General features: G+C 40.6%; 1 protein-coding gene across 8 annotated transcripts in view; it reads right to left on the reverse strand.

The window, feature by feature from the left end:
• vav2 (vav 2 guanine nucleotide exchange factor) overlaps positions 1-18,699 on the reverse strand; it is a 155,546-nt gene that overhangs the window by 14,306 nt on the left and 122,541 nt on the right. For all 8 annotated transcript variants that reach the window (XM_083564052.1, XM_083564051.1, XM_083564049.1 and 5 more), the window contains 6 exons: positions 16,965-17,063; positions 13,272-13,340; positions 11,735-11,835; positions 2,928-3,027; positions 1,546-1,641; positions 33-101 (listed from right to left, as the gene is read on the reverse strand). In XM_083564052.1, coding sequence (XP_083420178.1) covers positions 33-101; positions 1,546-1,641; positions 2,928-3,027; positions 11,735-11,835; positions 13,272-13,340; positions 16,965-17,063 — 534 coding nt within the window. The remainder of the gene's footprint in view (positions 1-32; positions 102-1,545; positions 1,642-2,927; positions 3,028-11,734; positions 11,836-13,271; positions 13,341-16,964; positions 17,064-18,699) is intronic.

The following is an 18,699-nucleotide window of genomic DNA, read 5'->3' on the forward strand; positions in this document are numbered from 1 at the left end:
TGTGTAGATGTCGGTGTCAGTGCAGCTTCTACCTGCATGGCTTCCAGGGCCTCCTTCAGCTGCTGTCTTTCTGGCCGATCCATCGAGTGACTCACTAACTCCTGCAGGGCAGAGAGAACTCACACGCATGAGCTTCGGGAATACTATTTACAATCCGCTCACGTTCTCATGGACTAGTGTTGTCTTTGAAAAGAGCGGCGGAAACAGCGTCAGTGAAACGACAGTGGATATCTCGAGTTTTTACACAAGTTCATGGACATTGATATGAACTAGGCTTTAAATATCCATATATATTTATAATGTCTACATTACACCCATCCACACTTCCCATGTGGTCTTCCCTAAAGACTGAACGCTCAGGGTGGTGCAGGAAAACAGGAAATTTTGGAACGATGAGTTCCAACACACACACCCATGTTGTAATCACACCAGCAGACATGACAGAATCACGACATCCTAACCAGTAATGACAGCGAAATTCCCTTTGCGCAGCACTACAACTGTACTTAAAAAGGCTTTTACAGCGAACACTTGCTGCGCACCACTTCACTGCTCCATTATAACTAATGGCAAGGGGTTTAAATGTGCTCGCACTGGTTCCAAACAACTACTGATGCCCCAAAGTCTCCAACTCCTAGTTCCGAAATGTCCCGTTACCCTGCAGTGAGTACAGTAAGTACACTCATATTTCAGCAACCGTTTTAGTGACAATACTATAGAAATGAAACTTGGACTTACAGCAACAACCCTGTGCAGCTCTGGTGAACTCCATGTCCAGGAGGATTAAGGCAGTGCTACATAACAATGGTGCTCAAAAATATTGACACTTTGGACACAATTTTGACATGTTCACGTGGGGCGTACTCACTTTTGTTGGCAATTGTTTAGACAACAATGGCTGTAAGTTGCGTTATTTTTAGAGGACAGTAAAACTGTACTGCATCGGTAGAAGAATGCTGAGGATGAAGCTTCCAACTGATAAGTTTTTTTTTGTTTTTAATGTTTATGTTTCTGTAATATGCAAGAATGCAAATAATTTTTTTCTCAAACAAAACAATTTTCAGATCACTACCTTCCCATCAGACACCAAGGCCTTTAAACATGGCTGCCTTGAATGCCAACTCCCAACACACCCTTATAGCAATCAGTCACACCTGTTTTCAATGACATGCTCATCCTGCTCACTGTTTCATTCGTTCAACTCTTTTTTCTGTGTTTCGTTTTCCTGGTTTTCGATCTCGGTTTCTCTGCTTTTCTGCCCAGGTTATGTTGTTTGCTGACCCGCGCTTGATTTGCGTTTCCGCTACTTGGATTGTGATGTGGATTCGTCTGCCTTCTTCTCAATCTGTACCTCCGCCATCTTCCTCATCACATGACAGATATGTTTAAAATGATTTGAGCTGCCTCTCAATTCTTAAGTAAATGTACATAACGTTTAAATATTTAATAGATAAACAATTGATTATATTCTGGAATAAAAATGAATATTCCAAACCGTGTGAATATTCAAATAGCCCCAAATCATGCGTATGATATTCCACTGACCTTGAGCAGTAGATGGTACTTGAGGACCCTCTGCATAGGAACGACCAGCAGATCCTGCAGTTTAAACTTGCCTTCCTGGACCTTCATGGTGCACTCCTGAGAAACATCAGCAACATCAGGAACGCAGTTATTCAGACTCATTCACCGCAAGCTCCTAGACATGCTAATTCTTTTATATAAACTATAAATCTCAGTGTCAATGTTCTGGAACTAAACACCTTGAATGAGAAAGAAGCGTAAGCATAATGCTACTAGATCGATTTCGAGCCACTGATGAAATCTTTATAATCTTCCCCACTTCTAACTCACACACACTCGTATCATGGTGATGTAATATCAGGGAATGTGATGCTACTCCAGGAGAATGAGGATGTTGATTTGAATCCACTATAACGGACTCTTTACAGCGGTGCAAATGTCTACAGACCCTTTATCTGTTAATAATCTGTATTTGGTAATTATACACATACATCAACAGTTTCATTTCCTCCACACGAGACACCTATATAACTGTCCAGACCTAATGGTCACCTCATATCCTCTGATCCGGTCTTTATCTTGCGGTGTATCAATGCGGCACATACTGCAGTAATCTAGTGTGTGTTTCATGAATGAAAGAACCTGCACCGCAAAGACCGTAAGATTCTTATGCGCTTTTTCCAACATCCCATTCCACATCCGCGTTTGCTCGTATAATAACCTCCACTCTTCTGGGAAAATAGATCTTAGAGTTTTAGTAAGGCCAGGTTAGTGATGTTGGTGAGGTGAGGAGGTCAGGTGGTGCACTCAGTGATTTATTCCAAAAGTGTTCAATTGGGTTATAGAGCTGGATAGCAGAAGATCTTCCACTCCGACCCATTAAAAGCAGATCTTCATGGAGTTTGCTTTGTGCACAGGGGCATTGTCATGCTGGAAGCTAAGGTGAAGGGAAAATACCACATCCAAAGACATTCTATACATCCAGCTTTGTGATCACAGTTTGAGGAAGAACCACTAGGACTAGAAAAGTGAGCTGTCCCAATCTTTTTGTCCATGTAGTATAGAAAAGAGCAGAAGGGGTCAGTAGCAGTGAGGGGAGGAGAAGCTGAGGATCCTGCCGCAGGGTAAAGCGATATACTAGATAATGTCGCATCATCCACACCTAGTTGGAGTACCTATAAGTATCTCTATAAACTAGCACGTTCATCATATAACTCATGCTGTATAATAAAAACCTGGACGGCTTCCAGCTATTAGACTTATCATACTAATGTTATAAATACGTCAGTGAAGCTTTATGCTAATTAGGCACAAGATGTTTATAATGCACTCTTTCAGCTCCACTAATTTATGAATAAAGTGAGCGAGATTGAAGGACGTGGCAACAAGGTGAGCCAGCTTACCTCCACTTTACACTTCACCTCCTCGCGCGTGGCGATCAGGTCGTCCAGCGTCTTCTGAGCGTGCTCCATGTGACTGCAGTACTGACCGTAGATCAGCAGCCTGGAAAGGACAATAGGTCCAGTTAGTGATCGCATCCTGCTACCGATAATCATTTACACTTTTACATTCACGTTCCTTACAATAAATCAGCAATTGGATGCTTTTTCCGTGTTCGGTGGAGAAATTTGTGTGCACGGTGTTTGTTATGCGTGCTTTAATAAAGTACCGAGGTTAATTTCTAACGAATGCGCTGGAAATAAATGACTAGAACTGTCGGCTGAGATTCAGCAACTCTGATGATGCATGACACGTCGGACGTTCCAGGAGGTTTCAAAACACGCATCACCTGAGGAGACGTCAACGAAAACATTCAGACACTACACAAATCTAAAGTTTTACATCATCAGCGATGATAATTCAGTTTTTATGTAACTGTGAGAATACAAAACACAAATAGCACAACACACTATATGGACAAAAGTATTGGGACACCTGACCTTTCCTGGCATATGTGGTTCTTCTCCAAACTGTTACCACAATGCTGAAGGCGCACGATTGTAATGGGCATCTTTGGATACAGTAAAATAAAATTTTACCTTCACTTGAACTAGGCAGCAAGACAATGCCCCTGTTGCACAAAGCCAACTCCATGAAGAAATGATTGGCATGGTTTGGAGAAGAAGATCTTGAGTGCCCTGCTATAAAGCTCTGATCTGATCCCTACTGAACACCTTTGGTATGAATTGGTTCATTGACTGCATCCCAGGCCTCCTTACCTCACCTACATCAGTACCTGACTAATTCACATTAAATGAACTTAAATGATCTTTTAAAGAATGAAAAACAGGATGGACAGACTTGTAAAATGTCAGGGTTTAAAATACAAATAAATGAGTTCACAGAGATAATACAGTGTAAAATCCTCCATTGGAGGTCGGCAGCCTATTTGCTTAAAGGTGGTTTGTACAGTGCCTCCACTCTGATTTCATATAATTGCTAAGACGAAGGAACATTTCTCCACTGGGTGTCTACCCTCTCACTCAGAGAGAGAGAGAGAGAGAGAGAGAGAGAGAGAGAGAGAGAGAGAGAGAGAGAGAGAGAAAGAGAGAGAGAGAGTTTCAGGATGGGCTTGGACTGAGCCTGGTAGAGGGGGCGATACTGTAGTTTTCCCCTGGCCGCTGTGCCGGCGTGCCCCTCGGCTAAGCAGGTGTGATTAAGGGTCGAAGTGGAGCTAGAGAGACGGGCCGGCTCTGGTCGGCTCGGCTCCTCGTGGAGAACGTCTGATGAAGATTAATGTGAGCGCCGTTCAATTATGAGCCACAACACAGACTCTGGAGCGATCGTGAAAACGCCGGGGCAGGTGTCAGAAATTAGCTCTAATAACGAATGTCACGGACGTAATTGAATATGAAGGTCTTTTTTATAAGGCAATTTTCCGATCAAATTTTATTAAATAAACTGCACTGCTGCAGGGACAGAGCGAGAGCGAGAGAGAGAGAGAGAGAGAGAGAGAGAGAGAGAGAGAGAGAGAGAAGGTAACGAGTAATAATGCTGTATTAATAATCCTCTCCTTTCCTCTATGCTTTGTTTATGTATATAAGGAATTAAATGGTGCAATAAAAAGTGAAATGAAAGAGCGAGTCTGTGTGAATTATGACGGATTGAACGCGGCACATTTTAAATTATCGAGCGCTGAGGGAGCGATACAGAAGACATGAAAAACTCACTGACATGCCAATCAAACCCACCGCTCCATAGTGTGAATTTTAAACCGAATTTCATTGCTACTATCTTTTAAAGTTTGATGTTTCAGCTGCCTTGTTTGTTGCACTGAAAATGGCTGCTGAATGTGCTGCTGAATTTTGATTGGTCAGAAAGTTTCTATTACAATTTGGATAGTGGCTAAAGGTTTGTTGATTAAATGCTTATTGTTTCTGTAGTAAGAGTGGAGCATTATGCAAGAAGTTTAGCATTGTAACAAGGAGTCTCCAGTGTCAGCACTGCTAATAGCTGTAATGTAGGAAATGAGGAAAAGAAAAGAAAAAAAAAGAAAGAAAGAAAGAAAGAAAGAAAGAAAGAAAGAAAGAAAGAAAGAAAGAAAGAAAGAAAGAAAGAAAGAAAGGTGTTTTATACTTGTCACATGTACAGTAGTTTACTTCTTTATTCGCATATTTACACTTTTAGCATTTGGCAGATGCCCTTATCCAGAGCTACTTACAACTGAGCAGGTGAAGGTTAAGGGCCTTGTTTAAGGGCCCAAGGGTGGCAGCTTGGTGCTGCTGGGATTTTAACTCGTGACTTTTCGATCCAAATCCCATTAACCACTGAGCAAGTGATGTTAGGAAGCTGAGGTCACAGTGCAGGATGCAGCAGCCTGGGGCACAGAAGGTTAAGGGCCTTGCTCAAGGGCCCAGGAGTGGCAGCTTGGTCGTGCTGGGATTTAAACTTGCGGCTCCACCAGCTCAGTGCTTAAGGAATGTTAGGGGTCAGAGCATAGAGTCAGCCATGTTACAGCACCCCTGGAACACAAAGGGTTAAGGGCCTTGTTTAAGGGACCCAAGAGTGGCAGCTTGGCGACACTGGGACAGTCGAAACATCTTGTATTTTGCTTGTATTACAAAAAAGGAGGGTTCGGGCTTGCTTAAAACCATAAACCTCATAGTTTCAGCACCTCAGCCACTCATCTAGCACTAGACCAGTGTGTTTATGTTCTTGATAAACACTCCTCCATGAGGCGCTGTCTCGCATACACCAGCCAAGGGCCTGCTGTTAAATGAGTGCTATTATGACGGCTTAATGCTATCCTAACCCTGCGTCCTGTGACTATGATCGCGCTTTGGAGGGCCATTATATCCAAAATATCCGTGCATTATGAGCATCCATTACAAGGGTAATAGAGACACGAATAACCGAATTAGCCGAATGACTGGGACAGATGCGGCGAGCAATCGTCCAACCCCCCCCCCCCGGCATGCTCCGTCTCACTTTTTACACTCGGTCCTGGGGCACATGTCGAGGAATATATGAATATATGTCCAGGAACAGAACACATAGTTGTACCGGATCACGCTGGAATGCACTTTAGCTGTCTGGGATTTGTGTAATGTACGTGATTCATGGATATGTATCAGATTAAACGCAACAATAAGTGGTGCAGATCCTTTTAAACGAGCTTACAAGCTCTTATTCTGTGTTCACATGCAGAAAGCAAAACTCATTACACTGACTTAATGGGGATCGTTATAACTCTATGACTTGTGCTTATGTGTGGATTTTAAAATAAAGCGTCTCACATTCCATTAAAAGGCTTCCTCAGGCTGCTTAGCGACTTCTGGTAACATGGTTGACGTGAATACATGGTAACAATAGTTACCTTTTATTGTTTAACTCATGAAAACGACTATATGAAAATTACAAGTTTGCCTAGTCCAGCATCATGTTACCACTTTTAAGTAGTGTCTGACTTTGAAGAAAAAAAACAACTCGCTTTTCACCCATTGTGTTCTACTACTAGAACTACTGCTACTTATTCTTGAGAGGTTCAATAAAAATCTATGAAAATCTGTTAAAACCACTACAGGGAGCTCTAGTAGAGGTTGACTGAGCCTTCGGTTTTGCTGATTAATAGGCACCGATATTTGGTTGCTGGAACTATTGGCAAAAATCCATACTGATAGTTTTTCCGGGTTGCGTTCGTAGCTGGAGGGGCCGAAAAGGTCTGCTGCATTTACAAGAGCAGCCTCTAGAGGGAAATCACTGCCGCACGTGCTGGTTGTTTGTACAGGAGGCGCACTATATTGTGTTTATTATTTATAATTCATTTTTGCGAAATCAGTTATTCCTTTTTATTTATAGAGGGTAACCGAGTCTTTTTCCATTGTTTACTACACATGCAGAAACGATTATGTCTCTTTATGTACTTTTTTACTGCCTATTAACCATACACACTTTCTAATTACTGTTCTGAACAGCTCACTCACTGGAGGCTTTCAATGAATCTGGATCACCATTGGAAGATTGACTCGTCTAAACTCTCACAGCACAACTATGATTATTTGTCTGACACTGGAAATCAGCTTTTTATATCAAGCACACCGAGTACGTACACCTGGCTTCGGTCAATAGCAGCGCCAGACGCGTCCGTCTGCAGAACGATTAGTATATCTGAAGGTGATGAAATGATGCGTCGATGTGCGATTTTGCCTTCGTGTTCACTCAATGCTTAGACAGCGTTTTTTTGACACGTACAAAGGGCAAAAGAGTTCAAGAGTATTCACTCTCTCATTAAACTGTACAGAAGTCTGACAGTTTAAAGCCAGATTTGTGAAAAAGCAGTGGTTGTTGGGAAACCAATGGTGCTTCGGTATGAATATTCCTTTGGGCTGAGAACCTTTGCCATTGCTGCCTAAACAAAGACTTTTAAAATTTCCCTTCTGGTGGGCTTTCTGGTTTTCTCATTACAGAAGGTGGTCATGCATGCTGTTTCAAAGCAAACGCAATCTCGGTGTTAATACTACCTCGGTACTACCCACTGTTCTGTGCTTGAGACTCTCAATAGGCTGAGAGTGTTGTAACAGGTTGTTTGAGCTCAGCTTCAATCCAGCAGCTATTGACCATCCTGCTCCTCTATCACGAACAAATTAGTTTTACAATTAGCCTCTTAAATACGTCGACTCGTGGTGTAACTCACATTTAAATCATTCTTGACCTTTGGGAACGATCCAATCGGAAATACTTCGCTGTTTTCTTTTTTTTCACATCCACTCCACTGTTCTTTATTTCTGCACTGGAAAACACTGCGCTTTTTCTTTCTCCCCTCTGCCCTTCAACGCTTCAGCATCCTAAAAAAAGCTCCGCGTTCCTTTTATTCCGGTGAATGCGATCGCTGCCGAAAGGTCAGTGGGACTTACAAGTGGAGATAACAAAATTAATTAAAGTCAGCCAGGCCTACGGAGGGAGGTGTGGAGCACGGCAGACGGACAGAATTCCCAGGCCGCTTCCTTCATTGTAGCGGGATGAAGGAATGGAAGTGCACGCTTCATAATGAGAACGAGAAACGTGTCAATCGCCAGGAGAGTGGAAAAGACCAGCGATGTTCTAATGAAAGGAATAATTTGCCAAAAATACTCTGTATGGCATTATGCCTAATGTCACAGAATGTTAATATGGGCATTTGTGTCTGTTTTTTTTTTTGCTTTCTAGCACGCCACATTTTCCCTCTTGTCGAAGTGCCAGAGTCGAGGTGAAGACTCGTGCTGCTGAGGCCAGAGTTTAACATGAAGCTTTAACATGGACATGAGCTTTCATGCTTCACATGGTCAGTTCCAGAAAGTGCCAGATCATCTACATAAACACATTTTACAGCCTGGTACATCTTTTAGTAGTGTAATGAGCCTGTAATAGTCCATTGTCAGAGATGGACTGCAACAAACCAGTGGTGGACGAAGAATACAAATCATGTTCTTGAGTTAAAGTAGAGATACACTCAGTAAAATACTCCAGGAAATGTAAAAATGCTCCCTTTAAACATTCACTTGAGTATTTGCCTTCATATGTACTTACGTTACTAATGATTTATTATGTCTACAATGTTCCTATTATAATTTTTGCCACAAGACTCTCTGCTTAATCAACTCAGTTTATGTGAAGAGACTCTGTAACTCTTAACACAATAATCTATTAATAGAATGATATTATTGAGTTAAACACTGATTGATATCTGAAACAATTATCATGAGGCCAAAATCGTATTTTCAACTACTTGCGAAAAAGCTGCTTAAGTACAGTAACGAATTGCATTTACTTTGTTACTGTCCACCAGTGAAACACACACACCTACATGCACGTACAAGCTCAGGAAGAGCGAAAGAATGAATACCTTTGAATGAGAAAGTACAATGTTTGGGTGCCTTTCTAGGGCACATTATCAGTACGTCTCGATCAGATCACAGGCTTGGAGTTGAGATTAAAAAAGAGTGGAGGCGAAAAAGGCGGTGCTGCCATGCCAGCTTCACACAAAGCAGCCCTCGGGGTTCAGCAAAGAGTCCACTAATGAGCCGATTACCTATCTACCCACACACACACACACACACACACACACACACACACACACACACACACACACACACACATATATATATAAAAGAGCAGAGCTACTTATTCTGCAGCTAGACCTTTCTAAAGACCTAAACTGATTTCTATCAGCAGATTCATATAGGCTCATGCAAGCGTACATGCGCAAGCTCGTTCTTCTAAGCAAAGCGGTCAGAAAAAGAAAAAGGCGTGGGCTGGATGTGAGGGAACGTTCCCGTAGTGCCGCTGTCAGCCTGCATAGTCATTAAGAGAGCCGAACCCGTGATTATCGCTGCCTACACCCCAGCAGGGCGGCGAGCACGACTCGGCATCGCTATGCAAATCCGGCCTGTGCCCTGCAGCTGCGCCCTTCGACAGACACCGATTCCCAACTCTACAGACACCCTCTCATCGTTTGGAACAACTGAGGCACATTTCGTTCAGTTCCAGGGTTTACATCTCAGACCTGGCGGATATAAAATTGAAAGGTATGTGGAGAAAGTTTAAAAAAAAAAAGAAAAAAAGACTGGAGCAAAAATAAAGGATCTCAGTTCAGGAAAGGCAGAAAACAGCTGGAAAGGTTACGAGAAGAGAATAAGTAATAATGTCTTTTGGATTGCATGCGGCCTGAGTCCGTTCAGCAGCTGGTGGAACAGTGCGAGCGAAACGGCTCTTCGCCAGCGGCTATTACTCTTGTCGATGATCTAATCTCACTTCCTGCTGGGGTTTTATCTTGCAGTTGAGCTCAACGTGCAGTAATGAGGAAAATTTATATGACTGAGATACTTCAAATCGGACAAGAGTTCGGTTTGTACAGACAACTGTGTGTGTGTGTGTGTGTGTGTGTGTGTGTGTGTGTGTGTGTGTGTGTGTGTGTGTGTGTGTGTGTGTGCTATTTATGTTTGATGTTATATTAGCAGAGGTGTAAAGTAAATAATTACATTTCCTCACGTTACTGTAATTGAGTAACTTTTTTGCGGAAACGTCTACTTTTAAAAATCTGTCATTTTTCTTTTACGTAAGTTTGTTTTGTTTGAAGTCTTGTAATTGAATACATTTGAATTCATATACATTACTGAGTAAAAAAATAAATGAATATGGCGAAATGGTGTCGAATCTGACTTTCTTAAATGCGTCCGCTCGCTGTCTGAAATCGAATTGTCAAATTACATTATAACAGAAGATTTTTTTTACATCAGACTCGTCATGGACTTTTTTCTGTTATTGCACTTTAATCTGTGAAGGTGTTTCTTCAATTAAAAACAACTAGTTTGAGACTTACATCTAGTCCTTTTTAAACTACAATAGAAATTTTACTCTTTACATTTGAATTGAGCTACTTTTAACTTTTACTTCAGTAGATTTTTAAACCAGTAACTGTTTTTATACTTAAGTAAAATTTCATTGAAGTAACAGTACTTTTAATTGAGTAGAATATTTAAATTCTCTTTTTCCACCTCTGTATATTAGAGGTGTGTTTCAGGATAATATAGTAAGGATAAATTGTTCAGGAGGGCAAAGTCGTGACATACATCCAGTACACCCCTTAAATTTAATGTTTGAGTGTCCACTTTAACACTAAACCAGTTAAATAACAATATAAAGACCGACTCCGACCTGTTTCATAACCCCACCCTATAGAGTTCAATTTCAACATTCTACTAAACACAAATTCCTTTTGCACTAAAGTTTTTATACTATATTTTACTACACTCTCAAATTCTCTAATCTGATTGGCCAGTAGGTGCTGCAGTTGTTGATTCCTTTTCTAGAACAGAAGCTCTGTTTTTCGCTTGGGCTTTACTACGAATCCCAACTTAAAATAAATGCACTCTTTTGACTATATTATCGTTTCTATAGCAACAGCTCGTTTGCGGGGCCTCGTATGTCGTACACGCGACAGATGGATTAAAAAACATTTTGTGCCCAAGCTTGTCGTGAGAAGTCAGCCGAGGTGACGACTGTTATATAATTATATAATGAGCTATGATTTTACATATATGAAACTATTTTGTGTACCTGAAGGATCCTCTGGTGCAGGAGTACGCAAATTTGAGACACAACACCGGTTTGTTTAGTCTGCTGCAACGTCACAACAGGTTGTGCAAAAACGATCATCTCACCTCATCCTACTGCGAATAAAGTGGACTTTAAGCTTCTCCTAGGCTCTTTAATACACCTGGGTCCTGAAGGAGCAAACTCTAAACCTGTGAAGGATTTGTCAAGTGCATGTTCAGTCAGTGTCTCAGACTAACAGCACTGCAATAACACTGTGCATGTGCTGAACACAGCAGGATGAGGCTCGGGAAAAACCGCCGCAGGTAAAAAGCAGCTTTTCATAAAGGCTGATGACACAGAGCGGCTAGTGAAGCATGCTTAGAATTAGCTGATGGCTATCTTCAAGCTTCGCCGTTCACAATGCCTCTGAAGGGATCTGCAAAACCGATTCAGCAGAAGTTACGGGCCGGTGATCAGAAGCCACGCTCTGGGGCCGTGGTTTCACTAAAGCCATACGCACATGCACAAAACCGTGTTCAGGCACTAGGATGAAGATAACACTCTTATCTGTGTCCTTTTTTTATGTGGCACTGCTTCCGTTTCCTGCTGTACTCCCACACACACACACACACACACACACACACACACACACACACACACACACACACACACACACACAAAGTCAGGTCTTACTGACCTCTCTTTAAATTCCAGGAAGATCCTTCCAAGTCCGTTGCCTCCGAGCATCATGTTCTGGTCGATGGCCTTCATCAAAGCACCGTGGACTCTAATGATATCCTACAGAACATTACATTATCAGCACAATTGGTTTAAAAAGCATTCATTGGTAACTCATTTACATTCACGACCAGTGGCAGACACTCTTGCAGAACGATTTGCATTTGAGATGCATTTATTTATTTATTTTTACATCGGAACAACTTAAGGGCTTTTTTCAAGGGCCAAGCAGTGGAAGCTTAGTGGTGCTGGGATGTAATGTCATAACCATCCAATCAGGAGTCCATTGTCTTAAAAACTGAGCTACCACTTCCTATAACACCCCATACCACTGACCTACCTCTTCCATACGATTCCCATACCACTGACCTACCACTTCCATACCATTCTCATACCACTGACCTACCACTTCCATACCATTCCCATACCACTGACCTACCACTTCCATACCATTCCCATACCACTGACCTACCACTTCCATACCATTCCCATACCACTGACCTACCACTTTCTATACCATTTTCATACCACTCAGCTACCCATACCATTCACATACCACTGACCTTCCACTTCCCATAACATTCCTGTACCATTGACCTAACACTTCCATACCATCCCAATGTTATTAAACTACCTCTTCCCATTTTAATGGTTAATCTCGATTTTTTTACTTCCTGACATTTCTTTGTTTTTTTGCTTTTTGGTTTGTTTTATTTGAGAAATTGAAGACAAAAGCGAGTCTAAAAAAGTGGATTCAGATTTATTTCAGTCTCAGTAACAGGTGGGAACGCATATAAAAACTGCAGAAATTGAATTTTTTATCTAAATTATTGTCGCAATCACACACACGCTACAGGTAGAGCAAGAAAGAGGTTTGAAAAGCACTGTGTAAAACCCTTTACACGACTGAGAATTTGTTACTGTACATGGCTCTCAATGGTGCTGAAACATGTTTCTCATTTGAATGAATCTCAACTAGAAGTTAAGTTCTACACTTGCAACACTTTTTCCGATCTTGTAGCCATTTCAGCTCGGCCCAGAGAACTGATTCCTAGTCGAACTATGGTGTGGTCCTTATAGTGTGTGAAATCTATCTGCCCTCTGCACCACATACCATGTAATGCGATTGGTTAAACGTGTCGAGTTACTTCAGGGAACAAAATCTTTAATGTGAGTTCGGAATCAGGGCAGAGTTTGCATCACACACATTCGAACGACTAATATCGGGTGTATGCACATTTCGCTATGGCGTGTATCTTGATCATGGTGTTCGTTGTGAACAACTCCTCCAAGGTTTTCTTCCAAGGACATTTTTTTGGAACAGACTGTTTTTACCACCAACGGCAATCAAACCGTTTTTTTTTTTTTGTGCAAAACCTGTTTGTCATTATCTACAATTCGGTCACATTTAACATCCCAAACCTCAATACACACACACACACACACAAAACACACACACATATATATGATATAATACAGAACAAAATCTGACTCACCTCTAGATTCACAAATATGGCCTTCATCTCCTGTGGAGATAGGACATACTTCAGGGGGACCATGTAACTCTGTGGGAACAGACAGGACACCATTACACTGTTTATCTAGAGTATAAACACACTCCCATCGTTTCTCACACATCGATGATTAGAAGCACTGCTCGTTACGTTCAACAAACAGCTGCAGTAATTCAACTCCTGTCCTGTTGTGCTATTCACGAAGACAAAGTCGTAAACATCCTCCCGCGGCGTTCGCATTTAGGTCTCGCGGCCCCCCGCTGATCGAGGCGCGTAACCGAGTTTAAAGGGAAGAAAGAAACGTTAGATATGGATTTTTCGGAACAGCGTGGAACCTGAAAAGAAATTAGCACAACGAAATCATTTATTTCAGCTGAAAGGTAATGAGGAGTTTTAGCGTGTAGGAGCGATGTTGATCCGCAAAAATGAATCAAATGATCATCTGGAATTGATGCTTAGCCAATTAAAGTTGCTTTGCTGAAGCCAATTAAAGTGGAAAGTCTTCGATTACTTATCAGGATCGAAGCTTGAACGAGGAAAAGCTATTTTACTGGACCGGTTCAACCTGGTGAGAAGAAAAACACGGTACGTTTTTGTAGAATGGAGCTTAAAAAAAAACTAATGTTAATTACTGAAAAAATGAAGAATGCAAAAGTTTGGAAATGAATCTAGTTGCTGAAACATGACACCAATACAAATAGAACAAGTAACAGTAGCCCAACATTATTATCATTTTTCCCAAATAAGCTTTTATACAGTCTATTACGATAATGTAAATAAAAATGGGAAAAGAAAGAATAATACCGTAATTTCCAGACTATAAAGCGCACCCATATATAAGCTGAATTTGACAAATATTTTTATTTTTAACATAAATAAGCCGCACCTGTCTATAAGCCGCAGTCTACACTAATGTACTTTACACAGGCTTTAACGAAAGACACGTTACACACGGTGTAACGGGTGAAATATGTTGCGCTTCCTTTAGGAGCATAGCGGTATTTCGGGAATAGCATGCCACTGCATTTTTCCGCTATTACTGCGGGTGTGCAAGACTGAGGATTATGTCCTTATTATTTTCTGATGCTGATTTCTAAATTTCTTTGACTAACCCATAACGCTGTTGCAAAGAAATATAAAAAAGCACGATTTTTGGCTGTCTGTGCTTATATGATTTCTGTTGTAACTGGAGTTAGCGAGCTCTCCCTTCACCCAGACTCAACGCACTACAACGGCTTGTATCTAAACAGTAGCCGACCAAGTAAATCATTGTTCACTGTCTTCCTCCTTCCTTTCACAACTATTTCTCTCTGGAGTTTATCTTTCGGCATCGTCGTGCGTTTAAAAATCACCCGGTGGAAGTTTTTTCTCCCGATGCCGTGCAGCTCAGAACACAGGTGAGGTGCGTTTTTTCGTTTCTGTTCGGAAATATGTCATTGGTCTAATGTTATGGGGTTCAGTTTTTTGGCTTGAAGTTTGTGAAACCGGGAAAAACCCAGGAAAAATTCATGAATAAGCTGCTTCGTTGTTTAAGCCGCGGGGTTCAAAAGTAGCGACTTATAGTCCGAAAAATACGGTAAATATTTTTAAAGGTATATTCTGTTCAAATATGTTTTAATTATGTAAATGTATATAATCACAGCCATTACTAATCTGTACATAAGTAAATATTGTACAATGCCACCAATGCACTTCTGCTGTATTTCGTTGCCTTGTACCGTAACATGTGAAATGTCAATCAAATCGAATCTAATCTTTTCTAATCTAATCTAATCTAATCTAATCTAATCTAATCTGCAATAAAGCTGTTTTTTACTCCTTTCTTATTCACGACGTGAAAGCTTCTTCATTTTGACGTCACGTGACAGCAAACACAATTCCATTCTTTTTCTGTTGAGTAAACTAACTTGCTACTTTGTTCCTACTATGTTAGTTGTGTTCAGGGAAACACTTCTGCTCCCTAAAAGCGAACACAGAGAGAATGAGGAGGAGCTTCTTCCCGCGACCATCCGGAGTTTAAACCAGGAAACACTCAGGATCTAAAATGTGGCACTCTCTCTATCATCAAACTTTTTCTCTGCACATATTTTTCTTTTCGCACTACGACACTTTAAACTCTCGACTGTCACTTTAGCTCTGGACTCGCACAGCACAGTGCACTTTATATTTTATACCACACCATACCGCACACGGACACTTTAAAGATAATCACATAAACCACCTTAAATTGTTTACTGATTTACTGTTTACTGCCACAAGCATATTTTGAATATACACCTTTTTTCTCATATATATCTTTATATATTCTTATAATTTATATTGTTTTTTACTTTATTTATCTGCCTTTATTTTTCTCCTCATCCTATTCCCTCATGCCTGACCATCGTAAAAAAGCATTTCACTGCCTGTATGTATGTGCAAATAAAATTTGATTTGATTTGTTACTAGTTGGAATTGGAACTTTAATAGTATTGACGTAATGACTGGCCTAAACTTAATCAACAATAAAAATCAAAAGCTTACTTGGTAATTCTAAATATTTGGAAGAATAATTGACTATTTAATTCAATATTTGTTAATTATATCCCAACTAGAGACGCAAGAAAAAGAAGTGTGAGACACCACCCCCATTAAAAAAAAAAAAAACATCAGGGCAGGAACAAAAAAAAAAATTGACCTCATAAATAAAAATGTAAATGGTTAAATGTGTTGCTTGGCCCTTGTGTAGAATGAAAGAGAGAAAGAAAGGGAGTGGAATGAGAGAAGGCTGTGGATATTAGGCTGTATATAAAAACAATGCTTGGAGGACTCGCTCAGGCCCTCGGCCAATACTATCGATCTGCTGAGGCAACATCTGTATCGTCTAAAAAAGGAGGAGTGAAAGAGTTTTTTCTCTCTCTCTTTCTCCCTGTATCCTTCCATCTTTCTCCCCCACACAAAGTGTTTTTTTCTTCCCAAACCCACACTGTTTTTCTTTGCCTGTTTTCCATTCTTTCCTTGTGTCTCTTCCTCGTGTGTGGATTTTGCACTGAACTCGATGAGCTCATAAACCCCGCCCTCTCCAGAACATCACCATAAGCGTGGACCTTGTCCAGTAAAAAAAACCTTTTTTTTTTTAAGCAAAAAGTGATTTTTCTTTAAAAGTGTCCATGGACACTTTCTTCAAAAGTTTGTGGACACCTGGCCGAATGATTCATCAAATCCCAAATCGCTTATTTTTTGTTATAATACCCTCCACTCTTCTGGGAAGATGTTCTACTAGATGTTGGAGTGTGCTTATGTAAGATTCTTTCACAGCTACAAGAGCTTTAGTAAAGTCAGGTACTGATTTAGGTGGAGGAGGTGGAGGTGAGGAGTCCCAAAGGTGATGAATATGGTTGAGTTCAGATCTCTATAGCAGGAAATCTTCCACTCCGACCCATGTACACTTCACAGAGCTGGCTTTGGGCACTTTGGGTCATGCTGGAACAGGTTTGGGTCTCCTAGTTTTCAAGTAAAGGGAATATTTGATGCATCTAAAGACTGTGTACAACTGTGTGCTTCCAAATTTCTTTGGGGAAAGAATCACATATGGCTGGAAAAGCAGGTTGTCCCAGTACTTTTGGTCATGCAGTGTGGTTATAATGTAAAAAAAAAAAAGGAGAAAGTGTCTCCACTCCCTTGCTCCATCCTCACCTTTTCAATGTCCTCCAGCGTCTTGTAGTACTTTGCTTCGGTCTCCTGGATCTCCACCAAGCAGCAGTTCCTCTTGTCATCCTCCGTCATTCCCATTTTCTGTGATGGGAGAAAACAAGCACAGACACACAAAACACTGTAGGACATTCTGAATTAAAAAAAATAAAGCAAGAAGTTTTCTGAATTCCTGGTGTAAGCTAAAGGGAACTACGACAGTCAGGAGAAAGCAGACCATACGCAGAAAGAGGAAAAAACGGAAACAAAGCGGGACGAGAAATATATCACAAGGACATAAAACTAATACAGATGGATCACAGTGGACAGGGAATAAGGTTGGGGATCCACAGCACACTTTGGGGAAAAAGGAGGGGTTCATTCACAGCTTTATGTGTTCTAGAATGCCTTTTTTTTTTTTTTTTATTTCTCCTTCGATTTACCCAACAGCATGGACCATTTGCAATGCTAATGATTTAGCTCTGTAGAAAAGCTTCAGTTTTGCTCATCAGAACATCTGGAGCTTCAATCACAACACCTTTTATTCATTTCCACAAATGTCCCAAAAAAAGCCAGAGCACGACAGAAGATAAAAGAATAAAGGACTTGGGTCTTCAGTGTTGCCTGAATCGGACGGACTCCTGATCTCAGGGTTGTTTTTAAGAGTTTTAGTAGGACATCTGAACATCTGCAAGTTGCATTGAACATTTGTGTTGCATCATAACGTTCGTGTCTTCCATGCTGGAAGCAGTTGGGGAGGAGATTAGAGATGTTTTCGGATTCGAACAGCTGCAGATTCACACATGCTCGGTCTGGGGAAACACAGTGGTGCTTTTTTTCTTTTTTGGACTCGCGTGTGTCCTCCCCGAGCCATCTTTTCTTCACCTTCAATATCATCTCTCTCTCTCTCTTTTTTAATTCAATAATTTCTTTTTTATAGCACTTTTAACAATGAACATTGGGTCAAAGCAGCTTTACAGAGTTAAGCAAATATTAGTAATAAAATATTATACTCAAGTAAAAGCACTTCTACTGCAATGGCATTTTACATAAATGTAATAGTGTAAAGATTTACAAAAAATTGTAAAATAAAAATTTACTCAGAGTAAAATTTCTGAGTTACATTTATAACAGTAGGGGGGCGGTGGGGGGGGTATTCTAGTGTATTTCAAACAGAAGAAGTAGGTACACTATATTGGCAAAAGTTTGTGGACACCAGGTCATAAGTACGGTATGTGCTTTTCGAGCATCACGTTCCACATTTAGTCCCAATTTGCTCTTATGATTCCATCCACTCTTCTGGGAAGATGTTCCACTAGATTTTGGAGTGTGCTTTTGGAGATTTGTATGAGATTCATTCAGCCACAAGGGTGTTAGTAAAGTCATGTACTGATGTAGGTAAGAAGGTGAGGAGGCCTGGAGTGCAGTCGGCATTCAGATTCATCCCAAAGGTGTTCAGTAGGTTTGAGGGTCAGAGCTCTGTAGAAGGAGATCTTCCATCTCTTCAATCTGCTCCCCTGCATTATTTGTATTTATTTATTCATCACTCAGTAATGGATATGTTTTAACATGTAGTTAAGTACAATATTTTTTTTTACAAAACATTCTTAAGTAAGAGGAAAATTTCAGATTTTATAAACTACTTTAAAAAGTAGAAGTACACAAAAAAAACCTACTTAATGCGAGGGAATGTCGTTCGTCATTTTCCACCTCTCAAAAAAAAAAAAAATGTAATAAATAG

Source organism: Silurus aristotelis, assembly GCF_946808225.1.
Source record: "Silurus aristotelis genome assembly, chromosome: 16".
NCBI lineage: Eukaryota > Metazoa > Chordata > Actinopteri > Siluriformes > Siluridae > Silurus > Silurus aristotelis.